This window comes from Anarrhichthys ocellatus, unplaced genomic scaffold, assembly GCF_004355925.1.
Source record: "Anarrhichthys ocellatus isolate YVR2014 unplaced genomic scaffold, GSC_Weel_1.0 scaffold93, whole genome shotgun sequence".
NCBI classification, from domain to species: Eukaryota; Metazoa; Chordata; class Actinopteri; order Perciformes; family Anarhichadidae; genus Anarrhichthys; species Anarrhichthys ocellatus.
Window position 1 is genome coordinate 1159202 of NW_022280123.1, and position 19693 is coordinate 1178894.

The 19693-nt window shown below is 43.2% G+C and overlaps 1 protein-coding gene across 2 annotated transcripts in view; it reads left to right on the plus strand.

The window, feature by feature from the left end:
• Window positions 1-1765: 1765 nt before the first annotated feature.
• kiaa1549la (KIAA1549-like a) overlaps window positions 1766-19693 on the plus strand; it is a 97200-nt gene continuing 79272 nt past the window's right edge. Inside the window, exon 1 of one of the 2 annotated variants that reach the window (XM_031875691.1) lies at window positions 1766-2298. In XM_031875691.1, the coding sequence (XP_031731551.1) occupies window positions 2025-2298 (274 nt within the window). In that variant the 5' untranslated portion in view covers window positions 1766-2024. The remainder of the gene's footprint in view (window positions 2299-19693) is intronic. The other variant, XM_031875692.1, reaches the window with a different exon arrangement.

Consider the following 19693-nt stretch of genomic DNA (forward strand, 5'->3'; position numbering starts at 1 on the left):
CAGTCCACTACCAGCCAGTTAAGAGTGACGAGGGGTCAACCATCAATGACGTTATAAAACAGTCAAAACATGTTTTCAAAAAGTTTGTATCACTGCAACCAAGAGAGACCCTTGAGCATACAGTCATGAATGGGCACATAAATCATGTGTCTGATGGGTCCAGTATTACGCAAGATTAGCCGCAAACAGACAGACAGACGCAGAGGTGCAGGCGTCCAAATACATAATCTCTTGGCGTAGATCATAAGGATTCTCTCCCTGTAGCTATCTAAAGGAGACCACCGCATTCAGTCTTTTCAGTGTGTGACTGCGATAAAGGTGACCTGTCGATGTCTTAAGTGTACTCGAGGACATAACTTTGAAGAGGTAACTGTAAAATACAGTGAAACAGTATATTTACATGGCTAACATCGTTCTGTGTTACTGTGCGCTCAGAGCAATGAGCTTGAGTAAACCAGCGAGTGTTGCCCCACCTAATAAAGATTGGGTTGAACATCGGTCAAAGGCAAGACAGTGGAGCACAGGTACTCCAGAAATCTCTGCAATTGTTTCGAAAAAATGGCGCCCTGACTGACTATTTGTGTCAGCGGCAAAATAATGATTTCACCATTATTTCTTATTCATTTGTTTATTTACTTTTTACCGTAAATTGGACTCCCTATGGTAACGGGTATAGTTCCCTGTGTGGACTCCTGTGACTGTGCGTGCAGGCAGTGGGGACTCTGCCCTCAGCCCCCACCAGGGGCCGCCTGCCTCCTGCTGGTCTCAGATCTGCCAAAAACAGCAGAGCAGCGCCGGCGTCACTGCCCCCGATATTTTGGTCCTTTACTGATGCAGCTGGCTTCAAGCTACGACTCATTAAATAGAAGAAAAAGACACAAGTTCTTTTTTATTTTATTTTTTTTTGCGGTGGGGGATTAGTCGGACCGTTGTGACCCGTCTGCTCCCTGTCATCTTCACAGTAATTACACCAAAACACGCAGCGCGAGCTGTATCTACCTGCTAGAAGCTTTCGTCAAGCTAGCCGCAGCTAGCCGAAACAAAACCGGAAGTAAGGTAGTTTACCCATTAAAAAAAATATTTAACATGTTGTCTTGCCACTGAATAATTAAAGCCCTTCACGGAACAAAACTCTGTATTAAGAGAAAACATAGAAAGAGTCGTGCGTTAGCTGTGAAATGGATGCTAATGACTACTTGGACTAAATGTAACATAATATGTAATATTGTACCATTTCACCTCAGGGTGCAGCGTCCCACTAAACACCTGGTTTAGACAATAGCTAATGCCATTGCATTTTACAATGATAATCTTAATTTACTAATTGGGATTAACATATTTGCAGGATGTGGAGGCAAATAAACTGATGAGATCATGATACTCACTACCAATAAGCCCTACATGAAACATCTGAGCAGGAACCATGGGTCTTTAACAACACATCAAAAATTCTGTTGAGTTTAATACGTTTAGGCATAACCTCTGACTTCATGGTATCATGGTGGAATGAAAATAAGTTTCTACCCACCCACAGCAGTCGAGCAACAGCTTCTGCCGGAGTCATTTTATCTATTTAGATTTTTATCACTACATCAGTGGGATGTTTTTAGCGTATTGAAATGTAATATATATGATAATTACTGCCTTGCATTGTAGGCCTACAACCGTTTTCCGTGCCAAATCCACTTCCAGGCGAATTCAACGCTTTTATTTTGAAGGCAGCATAAACTGTTTTCCGGTATCGTTTCCGTGTATTGACGCAGCAGGCAGCGGAGATGAGGAGCGCTCTGCGGTCGCAGTAGGGACATCGGACTCCACGCACAGAAACAGAAACAGTGAGACGCGGGAGGAACAATAAAAAAATAAAATAAAATTCTATTTGTTTGCGTGTCGAACCCCGCAGGCCTCCAGCGGGCTCATGGAGAGCGGAGCCCCGCTTGTCCGCACTGGGGGCAGGTTGTTCGGATGCCTCTCGCCGCAGCAGCGCCGTTAGACGTTCTCGCTCGGGATTAATTGGTTGACCGATGGCTCCAAAACATGCGCTCCTCTCCGGCAGCGGCCCCAGGGTTGGAGGGGTAAATAACACGGGGGACCCCCGCTCTTCCTCTACGGCGGCATGGACCCTGGGTGCGGGTACGACGGCCGTCTGTTCGCCGAGGAACGGGAAGAGGACGCGAGCCCCGGACGGGATGCTGGCCCGGCGCTTGGTGACCGTCGGCGCGGTGCTGATGCTGATGCTGCAGAGCTCTTTGGCCGCTGACGGTAAGACACCGATGCTGTGTCTTTATTATCCAACCTGTAAGAGTGCTCCTTTATTCCTTATAACCATACAAACAAAACACATAAACGCTACGTGACACGACTCCTGTTCCAATCTCAATCTGGTTTGATGTATCATATTAATAATGCGGTTCTTTATTAGCCAGTTTATGAGAAGATCGGTGGTTAATGGAGCTGGCTAAGCAGCTGTGTTGTGTAAGATGTGGCTGTCATTTTGATGCGCTCGGTGGATGCTGGGATTTATGTTCTGACTGCACTTAATCTACGTCCGGTGTTGTGTTTAATTAATCGGTTTTGTAGCAACACGGGCCCCAACCGATGTCACGTTCCCGGAGCGCACGGCGGACCGCGCCGCCACAGCGCGCTCCTCACCGCGGCCGTTTCTTTGCATTAAAGGAGGGCACTTTTCATTCATTCATGGAGGCATTGAGCCCCGAGGTCGTCAACCTCGAACGAGATCCATATGGGACGTTTCATAGTCGGGCACAGATAAATAATTTACGACCTCCGCGTGTCTTCACAGCCACCCGAGGAAAACATAAAAATAGCAGCAGCAGAGACGGTTCCATATCTCAGGCACATTGCTTTGACTGCAGCTCTTAAAGAGGACATGGCATTTTTATAATTTAGTAAACAATTTTATAATTTAAATAGAATACAGACAACAAAAAACAAGTTATATTTTTGTTCCCTTTTTAAAAACATGATTTAGCCTTTTTTTTATTTGATTCAGGTTTTATTAAAGGAGCTTATAATGTTTTTTTTCAAAGCACTGGAAGGTGCTTGACTGAGCTTTATGTCTGCATAAACCTCAACCTCGATAAACGCTGAGGTATCACTGTTTGTCATTTCAATTTTGAGCTGGTTAAACTTTGGAGGAGGCCATGACTGTATACGAAGTCAAGTGTGCCTCCATTTAGATATGTTTTGACACGTTTTGGTAAACAAATTAAAATCAAGGAGAGTCAAGTATGAATTCAGCTGTAATAAATGTACAACAGAAGAAGCAGACATCCACAAAATCGAGATTTAAATACATTTATTTGGAATCCATTGATGTAACTGCAGAGATCAATTCACTATATACCTTTTTTCATCAATGTAGATAGTTTAAATTTTGGATTATGTAATTGCAGAAGTTTGGAGATATTGGCCTCTCAGACTTGATGCCAACTGGCGCTGGATGTGAATGGAATTTCAATGCAGGCGCTGGCTGCCCTGAAGATGACATTTAAAAAACCAAAAATGTCAAATGTCTCTTTCCAGGAATAATGACTGAGTTTTATTTGTATTTTTTTACTCTGGGACATTTCCCCAGACAGCTGTGGAAAGGTTTTCAGTGTGAGACATGCATGGCGCTGTGGAGGTTGTTTTAGATGATCTATTTGCTTTATTTCCCCAATAACAAGTAATGATCCAATAAAACCAAAACAACACAAACATATAGTCCGTACGTACCTCAGCTGTCAGACAACTAATAATAATAAAAAGAAGATAAACAAACGTTCTCCTTTTATTTCACCAGAGGGCAACATCACATTTTAGTGAATATGCTTCATGTCAAGATTGCGAAATATCATATTTCATAAGTGTTATGCAATATGCGGTGGCAATGAAGTGAAAAGCGGCTCTCAGGTCTCAGGTTTCTTCTCCTCACTGCTTCAATGTATCTATTCATGTGGGACACTTGAAAATCCCATAGCAGCACTGAGATTGCTCTTTTACCCACAGAAATCATTTGCTTTAATGGACATAATTTGGCACCACACGACAAAGTGTCCTGTCTGAACACGGCGTCCACAAATACTTTTTTAGAATAACAAGCCTTCAAAACCATCCCTCTCATTTCCCTAACATTGAGTGATTTGACAACACAATCAAACATCACATGTCCTATTAAACTGCTCAGCGGTTTGCTGGCTGCTCTGTTTGCTTTCTGCGGTTTTAATATTTGATAACTGTCAAAGTGATTGACCGGCTAACTAGTCGGAAGAAGAAGACCGCCACGGGCAATCTTTCTTATTCACTCTGAGATCGGTAAACGACGAAACACCGGCTTTTCGATCTGACACAAATGGCGCCGCTACACAGGGTGTGATTCGAAAGAAATGTATTAAACGCTCGAATCAAAGCAGCGATGCAGAACACGGAGATGACTGCCAAATTATTTGGGAAAAAAAGACAGTTCATCTGCCCACCCTCCCCCTGAGCGTACTGCCCACTCAAACACACACGCACACGCACACGCACACACGCACATGCACACACACACATCTTCTTTCATATCATGCTGCTGTGCCACTTAAGAGCGAGCCCTTCCATGGCACGGCTCGGGGAGGTTTGACTTCCTCTCCGTTACCTGGTTACTCAAGCATTCAGCTGTTTCAGGTCTTTGTAGAGTGAAAACATTTATATTGTTTCTCCATCTCCATTTATAACACACAAAAAAGGATGTTTTGGAGGCTGACGCCTAGCCGGTGTGTGTGTGTTATGGATGTGTGTGTGTGAGCGTCACAGTCCGCCGGCACATACAGTATGTGTGTGTGTGTGTGTGTAGGTGGTGTTTTTTTCTTTTGCTATAGGTCTACAGAGATCTTCATCCTCAGTCAATAGCTGAGATCTATTGGCCCGTGTTACCATGGGAACAGATCTGCGGCTAGTACTTTTCTCTGTGTGTGTGTGTGTGTGTGTGTGTGTGTGTGTGTGTCTGCGTTTGTCAGTCAGGGATTGAAATAACATCCGAGTAAGTGCCAGGTTCCAGTCTGTTGCCTGATAATCAGCATCAGATGACACACCAGCGGAGATGCAGTGCTCTCCCAAAGTGCTGGTGGGTTTGAACTGAACTCTTGTTTTCTTCAAATGAAAGTCCATACGTGTTTGTGACCCCCCACCCCACACCGCTTCCCGTACTCGACATCTTTTACAAACACTTCAAGTCAAACCTACCCCACGGCAGCTTTTCTTGCCATAATTTAGACGTATACCAGAGTTGTCCAGAGGGCTCTGGGGAATAGCGGATGATTAAAAGGATTGGGCTGCAGCCAGAAGCTAATGGGCTCAAAATGAACACGAGCAAGTGGCGTAGATGGTAGATTGTCTTTTCTTCTTTTCATGTCCGTCCTCTCGTAAATCTGTAAGAAAGTGGAAGAGCAAGAGAGCCAGCTGCTAGAGGCAACACACGAGTCCATATAAATATACACGATATAAATGAAGCATACAAATCTATTTTTAGTAACAGAGAGACTTATATATTGGAAACAAGTAAGGCTGGGTATTGTTCAGAACATGACCGATATAACACCAGAGTTCCGGTATGGAAAGTAAAAAAAAAGTAGAGTGCCTCTCTACGAACCCCTTTTATATTCCTTTGACGAAAAGCAAAAGGTCCCAAATCTTTAATGGTGTATATGTAAACATATCTAATATGTAAATCTACTAAACAGACATACAAAGCCATACCGTACACCCCATCAGAGCCCCTAACTTCTCACTAAAGATACTGGCAACCAGTCTATCTATCTCTTTTTTATAATTAAAGTTTTTATTTAATTGAATACACACAAACAGACAGCATTACCTTAAGTCATAAGATATCCTGAAATACAGTAAATGCACATATTTAGAACGACCAAAATAAACATTTAACTTTAACAAAAGTACAACCAGATCATCCCCAGCGACACTATAAGCCAAAAAGCAGTCCCATGAGCTCCTAAAGTTTTCACCTTCATCCAGGACTTTAGCGACGGCTTGCCTCGGGCAGCGACCTGTCAATCACAAGGTAGCCCCGCCCTAACGCATACCCTGCTTTAATGTCTATTTTACTCTAAAATGGACCATAATCTACTAAATGAACATCATGCTGTATTGAAGAAGACTTGAAACTATATTGAGACCATAAACTCATGTTTACAGAGGTAATAAATCAAGAGAGAAGTAGGGTCATTTTCTCATAGACTTCTATACAACCAGACTTCTTTCTGCAACCAGAGGAGTCGCCCCCTGATGGCCATTAGAGGGAATGCAAGTTTAAGACACTTCCACATTGGCTTCACTTTTCAGAACCGTAGGTTGCCGGCTGGTTGAGATTCAACAATTCAACTGTTTCGCTTTGTCTGAAGACGTTCAACAGATCATCTATAGAGTACATGTAACAATTCATGAACTTACCTACATATTCTCAGACGAATTTCCCATTTCAACGCTCTGTTTTTGGTTTTAAAAAAATAATTAAAGATCAGTTTAAGATTTCAGGACCATCTTCTCACTGGCTGAACACAAAGACGACATGTTTACATATTGTCTTGGCCTTAAATGGACGGATCTATGATGGAATGATAAGGAATAAAATGGCCGGCCTCAAATTCCCTGAGAAATCCTTTGCTGATTATCATTTATCCAACATCATCAATGGAAGTGATCGATTGTGCTGATTAGGTGCAGCGTGGCCTGGCTCCTCTCTGTCTCTTGTGGTTTCCGAGAGCAAAAGGAAGTTGGCTTAGGATCAGAGCTCTGTGAAACTGATTAAAAGTTCAGCAAAAGTTTCTCGCATCTAGTCAGAAGTCTGCGGCCGTGTTACCTGCCCACACGGGAGAGAAAGAGAGCAAAGAAAGCCGAGAGAGTCAGATCAGGTGAACTTGATGAGATCCAGCTTTTACACCGTCAAACCTGATTTGGAAACAAATTGGTGACACAGTATCGTACCAAATCTGGGGTTGCATTGAATTATCAGAAGGATAAACTCCATCAAAGCAGGGCTTTACTAAATGTGAAAAGAAGATTTTTTTTAGTTTTTTTTTTAGTATTTGACTTGCAGTCACAGAGAATCCCACAAGGTCTACGGACGCGGCGCTCTTTAGCACCGCACTCGTGTTGAATGCATGGAAAACTGTCGGCTGTGATGAGAAACGTCGATGATGGGTGACAGACGAGAGTGCTTGCCGTGCTGCAGCTCGCTTTTGTTTGGCACCAGCCGCTCGGCTTCATAAGGATCCCGGCTCACGCGCGATCGCTCCGCTCATCGGTTTAGAAACCCAGACGTACTGAACGAGCGGCACAATGCTTCGCCGTGTCCTCCTCGACTATAAGGTATAAGAGAGTTTCCGAGATTTGATTCAGAAGGTTCCCAGGACCATAACTGGATTTATCTCGTGTCAGAACACGTCTCTTGAGATCTATTATTGAGAAGGTTATGAGGCCCAACATTGGAAAATAAAGCACTGCAGCACCAAGTTTGGTGAAGGAACCGCTCGTGATCCAAGGTGATAATGTAAGCAAGATTACAATATGATGATCACATGACTACTGGAAGAAAACAGAACAAAAACTACCTAAAAGTCATCAAGTTCTGCTCGGGTATCCAAGCTAGGAGAACGGATTAAGTCCAGCCAGCATCTTTGTTTTTAATATCTCTGTCTGGTATGGGCACTTGGCTTCAGTAGATAGAATCAAGCTGACGGGTTTTTAAGACAGCAACGACAAAAGCCACTGGATGACCTCTACAGCACAGCTGTGCACAGGAAAGTTCTGTTGTTAATGACAAAACCCTTTGAGTTGCTCCCTTCTGGGCAACGCTACAGAATAACCCTGGCAAAAATAAGGATCTACAAATGCACTTATTGTGGTCAAACAAAGAACAGTAAACTTAAATATGAGAGTCTAGGCTGTATACCTGAGGTACGAATGCAACTGCTTTGAGAGGTCTTTGTTCTGTTAATGCCATGTGGACATTTTTGGGTTTGCATTTTGCTGCCTCAGCTGGACAATAAAGTTGATTCAGTTCTATTCTATTAATTAAATGCGGTTTATGATTTAAAAGAACAAGGCTGGTGATAGCCTCTATTTGTATTGCTCTTGATGATGTCCACTCCCAAGTGCAATGTTGTCTGGGTTGTCAATGCCTGATGTATTTTATTCCTCTGTGCTATAAAGCTCAATTGCTGTCCAAAAACTATTAAAATAAATGCTCTGAGGTGAGTCACAATGTTGCACAGGGTGACACGTTTCTTCGTTACCATGATCACACACTGTAGTTTTGAGAAATGTTTGCGTAAAAGGACAGAGGACAGCTAGACACCAGTTAGTTCCCCTTTAGTGTAAAACATCCCCATACTTTCCATACTCCATTTCCCTCAGACTGCACAATGTCAGCCTGATTATGATCGATTTATTCCACGTAGTGTGTCATAGTGGACACCGAACAGCGTTCCCGAAGAAAGACAAGCATGTCTGATTTTTATTTTCCTTCCATGACTTGTTCCGTCAAGTCCAATCAGAGTCACAATGTAACGTTAGCCTATGGCTGACATTGACAGTCTGCTCATAAAATACCCTGAGGTGGCTGGCTATAGCTACATTTATGCTTCACTGCTGGCTAAAAACATTTATTTTTACCTCAAGTTCTCTTTGAAGGATTGACAAACCGTACTGTCGTCATGGTGTGACCCAAGAACGGGTCCACAGTAAGGACACCTTAGTGAGGACATTTTCCTGCCGGTTAAAAAAAACGGTGTTACAGATAACACCAGACATTTTACAAGAACAGACATTTGTCGAAAGCGCTCGTTATCTGCAGAGTGCTTTGAATCCAAAATATTGCCAAATATGAGCTTTTCTTTTTTTTGTTTGACACCAAATCCTCAGATTAAGTATCGATAATACGCTTACTTAGTATTTTATAAAGTTTTTAATTTGATAAACGTGGGCCCTGAAACGCAAAAAATGAACTATGGGTTTTATTTCTATAAAAAAAGTCAAATAAAAAGGCGAAAACGACTGTGGGAGCGGTGTGCAGGTGACGTTATCGGTTTGTTATTGGTGTATGCCCGAACAGTCTTTGGTCCACAGTCCTTTCTTCTTTTATTTTTCCTGCATAGTGCTTCAGACGCTATTATCTGTTTCCTTCCCGATGCCGTCACGAACGTCATGAAAGATGGCAAGCAGTGATTGGTCGGGTACCAATGTATGAAAGATGTCTTTCACGTCTTTCGGCAAGAATTTACAACTCTATAAACGACCAATCTGACCATGACCATGATAATGGACAAAAATATTGTGTAGTCTGAACCCGACATAACACCTTACAGTCAAGTCAATTAGAAGCGAGTATTTTTCAGTGCTGGCATAGTATTAGTCGTCACATTACTACGTTAACTTCCGTACTTGCATGGACTTGGCTTTTCAGAATGGTGGTATTGCTTTTCGCCGCAGCACCTATGGAGGCTTTACAGTTGCTGCCTGTTTCTTACCTTAGCCTCACGCTACACGCTGACAGACACTTGTGACAAGAGTTATGGCAGAAACCTGGACTATAGGGAGAGAGGAGGTTCGGCTCTATCGGGGATGTATAACTTTCATGTCGCAGCTTTGATTTATGCCGGCTGCTCGTGCTCGGGACCTCGGCTGTTTGTTTTTACCCCCCCTTTTATCTGAAGAGCTCGGATGATCAGAGGTGTCGCAGTACATATAAGAGGAGGATATTCTGGCTGGAATCGATCCAAGGCCAAAGATCCTGCATGTGGGCCAAGATGCAAGATGAAGGGGGGGCCGCTCTGCTCGGCTGCACTCTGCTCTGAACTTCTCTGTGCCTCTCTGATTACGCACTGCCAGAGCTTGTCACACAGACAAGGACAAAAAAAGAAAGAAATCAGATGGAAAGTTGGCTATTACATACCACACCGTTTTTAAACCAGAGCCAAGGCAGTGGTGACTCGATGAAATAATCCCTATTCATGATGATGTAACGTGCTTTGTTGTAGCCTTGGGTTTCTCACGGCGTCGCCCGTCCTCTTTGCGAACATTTGTCGTTTGCGACGCATCCGCTCCCAGGAGGGACCCTTCCTCGCCGCAGGTAATGACAGCTGCTGACAGTGTTTGAACGTCTCTACCGGCGGCGCCGTCACTCCTCTCGCTGTTACCAGGCAGAAATGCAGAGAAGCCGCTTCATTACAGCAGGAAGATGATATCTCTTGACACGGCACCATTGGCTCTGGCTCTCGATGTTTTTTCTTTCTTTTTTTTTTTCTGTGTGACTGTGACCGAGCCAACCAGGCCGACCATTATCTGAGCTGTTCTACACCTCAACCTTTTAACCCCTCCATCAAGCACATAATGATGCCGGGAAACACAAACAGCTCCTTCTGCTGCACTCTGGAGTTAATCTATTCCTGGATGTGTGTGTGTGTGTGTGAGTGTGTGTGTGTGTGTTAGAGAGTGAGGAATATTGAGAGAGACTCTTAAATCAGCGGTGGAGAGAGAGATTGTAAATATTTCCCTGGCTTCTTCATGGCAGCCCCCCTCGTCACAAATCACACTGGTATAGGCTGAAGCTCTCTTGCATAAATTGATTCTTATAATCCCAACTAGCCACACTTTGTGTTTTTCTAATCTGCGGGTGGGGGGGGGCCGTGTTCCCTCGCCACGGTGTGTTTTAGGAAGGTTAATTATTTTCATGTGAGAAGCACTTTGATGTACAAAAGCCTTTCCAAGCATTTCATGTTCAAAGCTCACGCGTGTGTGCGCACACGGTTGCACTACACGGTTTGGTGTCACGCAACGTGGTTGGTGAAGTGCGCACAAACTTGACGCGTCCGCAGGGAATTCGCGGTATCCTCGTGGCGTTGCGCGCACAGAGGTGCTTAGCTTCTCGCAGCGAACTCGAGACATCTGTGTGCATCCCTCCAGATGTTGTGCAATACAAGAAAGGTGCAGCGTTTTAATTACCGCGTGCGTTGAACAATGAACCTCTGCGTCGCCTGCAATTAGGGAAAAGAGGAAAATGTATATTTCTTAAAGGGTCGATACACTCCAATTACACAAACAAAAATATATGATTTATATATGAGTAGCACTGGTAGTCCTGGAGTTTTGAGGTTTGAGATACCCTGTCCTTTAAGTTGGTAGCCGATAATAACAAAAGAGATCTGATGATAATATTCTACTGTTCACCCTCCAGTTTCAAACTGAATGTTACAGCTCAAAAAAAGCTTGTTTCACACCACAAATAATTTGATTTCAATTGGATTGGCCCAATTCCAGAGACTAAATTAAAGGGTGCACAACACATTTTCTCCCATTTCTCCCTCGTTCCCTCATTCACTACTCACTTTACAACACCCACTCAATAATTCACAGTATAGTGAGCAGTAATTTGAGATCCAAGTCAGTTCCATCATCGATGTGGCACAGCTTCTGCATCCATGTACATTTTTCAGAATTCCAAGGCTCAAATAAAATGGCGGATAGTAGATATAGTAAACGTGTCCTCACACAACAATATGATACCTCACAAAATATCATTTCATTTTTTTCCATGCGCTTTCGATCGTCAATCACATGCACCCAAAATGCACCTGTCAAAACACCTGTAACCAATTAGATCACTTAGAAATCCGAGCTTAAGCTAAACAGGATGCAGGTTTGCTCTTTGGTGTGCATGACAAATACTGTATTTTGCTCACAGTGCAGTGTGTGTCATCTTCAGTCTGACACTTTTATGAGTATATGAGCACATTGCATTTATGTTGATAGTCTATATTTACAGCGCGCTACAAATGAAATGCCACATATTAATAATACGACAGCAGAGTAGTGGGTTTATACTGTTGGAAGTCAAACGTCTTGTACACGCATCATAATGTATCACCCCTTGATATGTTCACCACATGTTGAAGCACTGACTCCCTTTTCATTAACCTGATAAAATGCTGACATGTTGCACGTGCGAATGTACCACAAACATTTTTGTACTTTCTGTTTTTCTTGCTTCTTTGATTTTTTTCATCCCTGTTTGTTTGTTCCCGTCTGTTGGCAGCGCCTACAAAAACAAACAAATTTGGCGGACAGAGGGAAAAATCAAGTAAATTTTGCTGCTGATCCAAATATGAAATGTCAGTCTTTATTCTGTAGCTGAAATGGAACTAATGGAATTTGGGCATCCGTAACTCCTCAAGGTCAGCAAATCCATTCAGTAACAACACCTTGAGAGAACTGTTCGGTGCTGACGTAAGTCTGTGCTTTTAGAAGCTGCGTGATTGAATTGACAAAAAAAAATGGTTTTGGCGCGACCCCATCATGAGTCCTTTACAGGCAATAAATGATATATACCCCCCCCCTCTCGCTGATGGAGAGCGCACACTGTCCCCTGGGAACGACAACTATAGAGATGAAGTGTCAACCCTGGGATTGGAAAAAAATGTCCCTCTATAGAGGAGCCTGGGGTTGACGTGCGGAGCCCGAACGCCAGCGCCAAAGGACAGCGGGAGTCGAGGCGAGCTCGGAACAAGTTTCATTTCTGTTTCATTGACTAAATATGAAGTCGAAATTAGATGGGAAATGTTGAAAAGACTGACAGCGTGAGAAAAAAAAAGGGGGAGCAAAATAAGCAGACTTCCTGACTCAACTTCCTCATCATCATCACCCCCATCGTTAGCTCTGTAATTGCTGTATTTATTCAAATAAACACAAGACAAATATTTCAGTCATGTACAATTGTTTTTCATACAACAAGAGTGAAACTCTCTGTGAAAGCGAGGCTCGTCGAGTCTCCGAACGGGCCGACAGGCAGACGGCAGAGATTTACTCCGTCTATAGCATCAGACAGAGGAAGAAGGGGGCAGAGGGGAAAGAGAACAAAGGGATGGAATGAAAATGTAATCCAAAGGGTTGCCTGGGAGAGAGAAGGATTTACAGCCGCTTGGCCTCCCCTCCTTCAACTCGCCATGTATCACTGCAGCTGCTCACCTCCGTCCCTCACGCCATCACTCACTCGCTGCTCTGTGTGTGTTTGTGTGTGAGTGCACCCGTCTGTCCAAGTGTCTTTCCATTTGTGTGTCTGACATGTGGCCTTGAAGTCACAGTTGTGTGGGTAACAGCTGCATTGTTATGCCTCCCCGCGGGCGACAGTCGTGGCCGGAAGCATTATGTTTTCTGGTTGTCCGTCCGTTCGTCCGTCCGTCCGTCCGTCCGTCCGTCGATGTCTGAGGGAATTTCTTCAAATTTGTCACAAACGTCCGGTTAAACTTAGAATTCAGTAGTTAAAGGTCAAAGGTCAAGGTCACTGTGATCCCACAAAACATATTTTCGGCCATAACTCAATAGTTCATATGCTAATTTTGACATTTCACAAACTGCTAATAGCATACAATTATGAAGTGATGACATTTTGGACAAACATGGATGTCAACTGCTACTCTGTAATAACATTCATTCACTGCAGCAGTTTCTTAAAACACAATGGAAAAGTGACTTGAAGGAAAGATTACTTCTGTCTTATTTTTGTTTGGCCGTTGTTCGTTAGACTTGACAAATTTAAATGGCTGAGTATGTTCTTATTTAATTGAGGTTTTTAGTGCAAAATGAACATGACAGTTTCAAGTGAAATAGACCCCATTGCAGCTGACGTATTCAAAAGTTCTGACACGGCCATCGAGACGAGTTAGCGAGCTTTAAACATTGAATTAAACCCACCAGCATTAAAATGTCTGGTTGTTGCGTGTTCGGTTGGTCGGAATCGATATTCCAGCAGATACAGATCCCTTTGTTGTTTGGTTATAGCAGCTGGTCTACAAGGCTCCAGGCTGTTTTTGACACCGTCCCAAATATCATTTCAACCGCTCTGAAGTCTGTAAACCATCAACAATTCTAAAAGTTATTCTTTTATTTTGTTAAAGTAACTTATAGAAAACGATGTCTGTAAAACTTTATTTCACACTGTGATAGTTAACGTTAAACTGTGTAATTAACACAGGTGTGCCGAACCGTGAGGGGGGATCCGTACAGATCCATCGATCCGTTACACCACTATCATCCGTGTTTATTATGTAAGTCAACCATTTCTGTAAGTTACCACAAGCAACCGTGGACGCTTCCGGCTGAGAGTCACCAATTAAACACGGTCCCTCGTTAAACCGAAAAAAAGTTCCAAGTGGACCTTTGCACGTTATTCTCCACCATTGTTATACAGAGAGAACCCGTCCTGCACTATTATATTCTGGAGTAATGGAGCTTGAAGGTTGGAGAAGCTTGTGACTGGAAGGTTGCCAGTTGCCGTCCAGTTTGCCGTGTGTTGCAAGTTTGATGCAAAAAACCACAGCCACAATCTTCAAATGACATTCCCTCCAAATGTCTCCCATCAGACTTCCTGAGAATTTAGACGATGTACTTTTGTATCACGATATCTCGCTTTCTTCTTCACTACATAAAAGGCGCACTACTTCCTGTGTTGGCGCCAAACTTTTTGGAGGAAACAGCAATGCCACATTTCATCACCCGATGAGAAATAGGCGCACGTAAGACCGACCTGAGTGTGATGATATAACAGCTGCAGTATAGTGAAATAACCTTTTTCCACTAAACTCATGTTTATGGTGGTGCGTTTCTTCTGTTTCCCCACTGATGCTTGAAATATTCTCTTCAGTGATGGGAGCATGAAGACGCATATGTACAGCTTATCCGAATTTTGCCCTCTGCCAGGATTTGGTCTATCATCCTGCACACTCGGTGCATGTAGATAGCAGCTAATATCTAAGTCCCTTCCAGACCATGGTGATTCAGTGCCACGACATTAATGGACGGCAAATAAACAGTAATATTCATAAATGAGATTGTGCTTAAATCGAATCATAAAAAAAAAAGGATTATGCATTTCAAGCCATCTCATGCACGGGTTAAAAAAAAGAAAAAGTCCCACAATCAGCGGCAATTAAGTAAATCCATTTCCACATGGCAGCTTATTCTCCTCATTAAGATCTGTCTGGTGGAGCGAAGTTGCATTGCAACCTGGGTAAATCAAAGTCGACCCGTGCGGTTCTGACCGCACACACTCGCTGTCTATTTACCATCCCTAAAGAAGAAAAAAAAGAAAAGAAAATCTACATAAAATATTCATAACTGTGCATAATCGTACATGCTGTTCAAGACCTAGCTTTAGGTGTTAGGAAGCTGTAAACTGCCCCGGCGCTCAACAACCCAGATTAGATTCTGGGGTCCGTGTGAAGGAGATGTACCCGTTGGTGTCAGATGGCTGTATGAAATTCACTGCGAAGAGCAGAGGTTGTTTTGAGGCAGAAGCGTTTGGAAACCAGGGGGCCTGAGTTTAAGCACCGAGAGCCTTCAGATGAAAGGTGAAAACAGTGGAGAACAGTATCTTTGGCTTGTGTATTGTTTTATACTTTAGGATAAAGTGCTGTTGCTGAGTTACATTTTTTTTTGTCTTCTTAACTGGCACAAACTGTCGGTGTCGATGTTGCACTCTGCTCTGAGCGTGATTTTATGCTTCAGACGGTTACATAACGGGCAGACACTAATTAGTGAAGACTTTATTCTCTTTACTGTGATTTAAAGAGCGGCAGAGGCTTCATTTTCATCAACATCGCCATCCCGACAGCATTGCCGAGTGGGGGCAGTGACCGATACGGCGCGTGAGTCAGGTTCAGGATGAGGACGACTGCGCTTAATGAGATTAATATCTGTGATCTCCGCAGTCTGTAATGAAATGGTACTCAGCACTCGCACCATGTGTGTCTTATAAAACACACATACACACACACACACACACACACCACAGGGGACACAGTAAGGGCAAAACACACATCAGGCGCCATCGCGGGCCAATCAAATTCACCCAGCTCACGTATTGGCTCGTGCAGAGTCACGTGGGCGCATCCTGCAGCAGTTTTTGGCATGTGTTTTACTGGGGAAATCAATACTGCTTCACACACAGCCAGAAATACAGGCTTTCTCTCTCACACTCACACGCACACACACAGTGAGTGTTCACTTATGTGACGACATGAGTGTGTTCTGTTTTGAGGGCGCACTTAAGTAAATAGGAAATTATGCACAAATTAAAGCTTTGAACTTCCCTTCCTGTGCGTTTAAAGAGTAACTAAACCTCAGAGTGTTGGCTGAAGTGCCTCTACACTGGAAATACAAAAAAAAAATGCCTCTAGTAAAAAAAACCTGGGCAGGTAAGGGGGGAGGCCTGGGGCGCTAAGACACTCCCAGTGGCGTCTGTCGTCGGCTCATAGAGGGCTGCAGGAATGAGTCAGTATTTTTGCACTTTTGGTTCCCTCATCTCGAAGTCAATGGGTTTACCTGATATAAGCTCTGTGGTCAACACAAGCTTAAGATAAGTTTTTTTTCTACGTCAGTAAATACCTCTCTCGTGACTTCTGAAGCATTTACGTGTCTTTAAAATAAGGCGGTTGCTAACAGGTGGCTAAATGAGACTACAAAACGTCATCACGGCCAACGCCTTAACAGTAGCTTTTTACTTCTGCCGATTGCATTCACGCTTCAAAAATAAAGGTGGTGTTCATTTGAGGAGATGATCTTGCTGAACAAAACTTGGAAGTATCATGAACGTTTGTTTGCCACAGAGCTGCAACAATTAACAATGTAACAATGAACAAATTATCACCTGAGCACATTGTTTTAGTTTTATGGCTCACAGCTATTTTTCCTCACAATATCTATCACTTTATTTCGCTGCTCCAGTCATCCTCATTTCCACCAGCGTCAGGCAGCTATGTAGAGCAAAAATCCACCATGCTTGGTAGCAAAAGGTAGTGACTAGCAAGTGAATAAAGTGCAAAATGTAGAAGCTAGAGTGCCAGATATTTAATGAGGGGTTGGTGAAGACCAAAACAGAGCTAGAAGTAGAGTCAATATTGGGGCTTACGTTCATCAGGTGGACATAATTGAAATCAATACGCCAGATGTGTTTACAGCTTGTTGTGTTTCCCCTAATTGGCCCAAAAAATACTAATATTAAAATCATACTTGTACTAAATGTAATGAAGTATGTTTATGTTGAGGTATTGTTACTTTTACTAAAAGAGGTAAATACTTAAGTTACTGTCAGTTTTGTTCTTGTATTCAAATAGTATCAGACTCACACGCTCTCTCCATCTTACCTTTACCAGGGTGGAAAATTGAAACCTAAAGAAAAGAGCAAACTGCTCTGTGTTTTGACGTTGTGTGGATGCAGAGCTCCACTAAAAGCCACTAAGAGTTGTTTTGGGGGTGCCCATTGACCTGTGCGAGGTATTGGGAATCATCGCTCGCTGTTTTCCCTGGCTGAGTGAGTCAGAATTGTCTGTTGCAGCTCGTGACGTCCAACTTTGTAAATTCCGAGTTACACTTTTCAAGAAAGTTGACTTGAAACCTATAGAGCTGAGGGGACCAGCACAGTCGGGTGATGATTATCCATGAGGTCGTCATTACGAGTGACCCCTTTGACATGTACACGTTGTCATGTCATACATTTGTTGGTATGGAAATAAAGATTATAGACGCTTTAATGGCTTCAAACCCTTCCAAATTTCACGTACAATATCTTGAATTAAAAGACACAATAAAAAAGTAAAACTTCTTGACTTGGCTTCTTTCTCTTTGGGGGCTAAAAAGTATATCAAATTTACAAACTCCTCTCCAACCAGAGACAACACTATCTATAATGCAAGCGTGCAGCAGCAAACAATACTCTGACAAATGAATAATGCAGCCTGGATACATTGGTAGCTTCACATTCGGTTGGACACATTCCAGTGACTATAGTCCAGCAGAGAGAGGTCTTAGGTCACTGAGTAAACTTTGAAAATATTCTTCCTCACAGTCTGAATTGAACTCCGTGCCTGTTTACGTTGTCGACACTTGAGTTCTAAATCCCCTGAGGTTTGCTCAAAGTTTAAGATTCTTGCTCAGCTTCTCAGTCCCGTTGCTTTGTTGAGCGTCAGGGATCGGCCACTGGTGCTGCAAAATTCAGTTTCAGAGGATGCACGGGAGTGAGCAGCCCAGGACCCATGATGCACGGGCTCCTCTTCCCTCCGTAGTTAGCAAGCCGAGTTCTTTGTTCCGCTTCAAAAGCGGCTTCATTTTCTCCACCCTCTTCTCTTATAATGTCAAAACTGCTTTGCTTTTCCTCACAGCCTGTTCATTAAAGAGCTCCCCGCTGCTCTACAGCAACTTGCATTTCTCAGCCTTTCTCACGCAGCTCCTGCCTTCTGCTTTAATTATACTCTGTTTACACTTCGGTTGTCAAGTTACATTTGCTTGAATTTCTTTTTTCTTTTTTTTTTTATCCAAATCTTTGCCTGCTGGGATTGTGATTAATTTTGTCTGCAGTGCCAGGGTGCCCGACAGATTTATTGGGACACAGCTGCAAAATTGTTAGATCCAAATGTGTGTCTCTTACCTTTCCTGGTATTTTTAAATGGGCTTCCTGTTTGTTTTAGAATGGATTTAAACATTCTGTAAAGGCTGTAGATTCATCAACACTTCAACAAGTACGCTTTATTCCTCTCTCACACACCTGTTCTCTACTGTTCTGTCATGTTGACAGAAGGTTTGATCTTAAAATCCTGGGAACCTTTCAGTGTTTTAGTTGTAATGTTACTAAGACAAGGTCAACACGTTCTCACTCCCAACATGTCAAATCAGGGGGCGCTTGGTCAGTACACTTTTTAACGCACTGGGTACCACTTAAGCATCACTTTTCGACGTGCAGGGTAGTCCGGAAGCCTTCAACACGTGGTTAATGTTGTGAATTTAAGCAAAGCTGCTTGGTTGGTCGAAGGAAAAGATCATGGTTTGGTGCGTTAGTTACGTAACATAAGTTACGTATGTAAGTTAAGGTAAGTTAAGTATGATACCTGTTACCTGCGTTGCCTACGTTACTTGCGTTACCTAAGTTACCCACTTTACCTCCGTTATTTACTTTACCTGAGTTTCTTACTTTACGTATGTTGCCTACGCTACTTATGTGACAAAAGTAAAGTACGTTACATTAACTTAAGTCAACATTGACTTGGTTTCACTCAGGACACAAACAGTGGTGTCCTGGGTGAAAATCCTGTTTATTTGACACATAATGCAAACAGCAGTTGTCTTGCTGAAAGTACTGTGTCTATTCGACACATCCATCAACCTCAACCTCCTCCCTAGTTTCTCCTTTGCTACTGTCATAGCTACCACGGCCACTAGAGGCAGCCCTGCACGTGCAAACCTGACTCTAGAAGGGTACCTGGAGCGTCATAGTCCGACCGGTAGGGTTACTAACCAAGCTGCCGTATTTGACGAGTTGGGATGGAAGAACCCGATGACAAGGTGATGTCTGAAAAGGACAAACTCTTTAAAACCATCAGAGAAGCAAACAAGACCTCAGCAACATCCATCCATTCTCCTGAGCACACAACTATACACACACACACAAACACAGTCATGTGAACACTTCCTCAGCGATCAGTCATCATCTGTCATCACAGAGTTGCTGTCATGCAAGCGAGGCCTCAGCAGCAGCAGGTTGGCTGTGGGAAATGAAGCGAGAGAAGGGATCTAAGCTGGCGTGTGTGTGTTTCTTAGGTTTGGATGTGTTTCCTGTTCTGCGGCTTTTCTTCTGTAAGTCTGTCTGTGC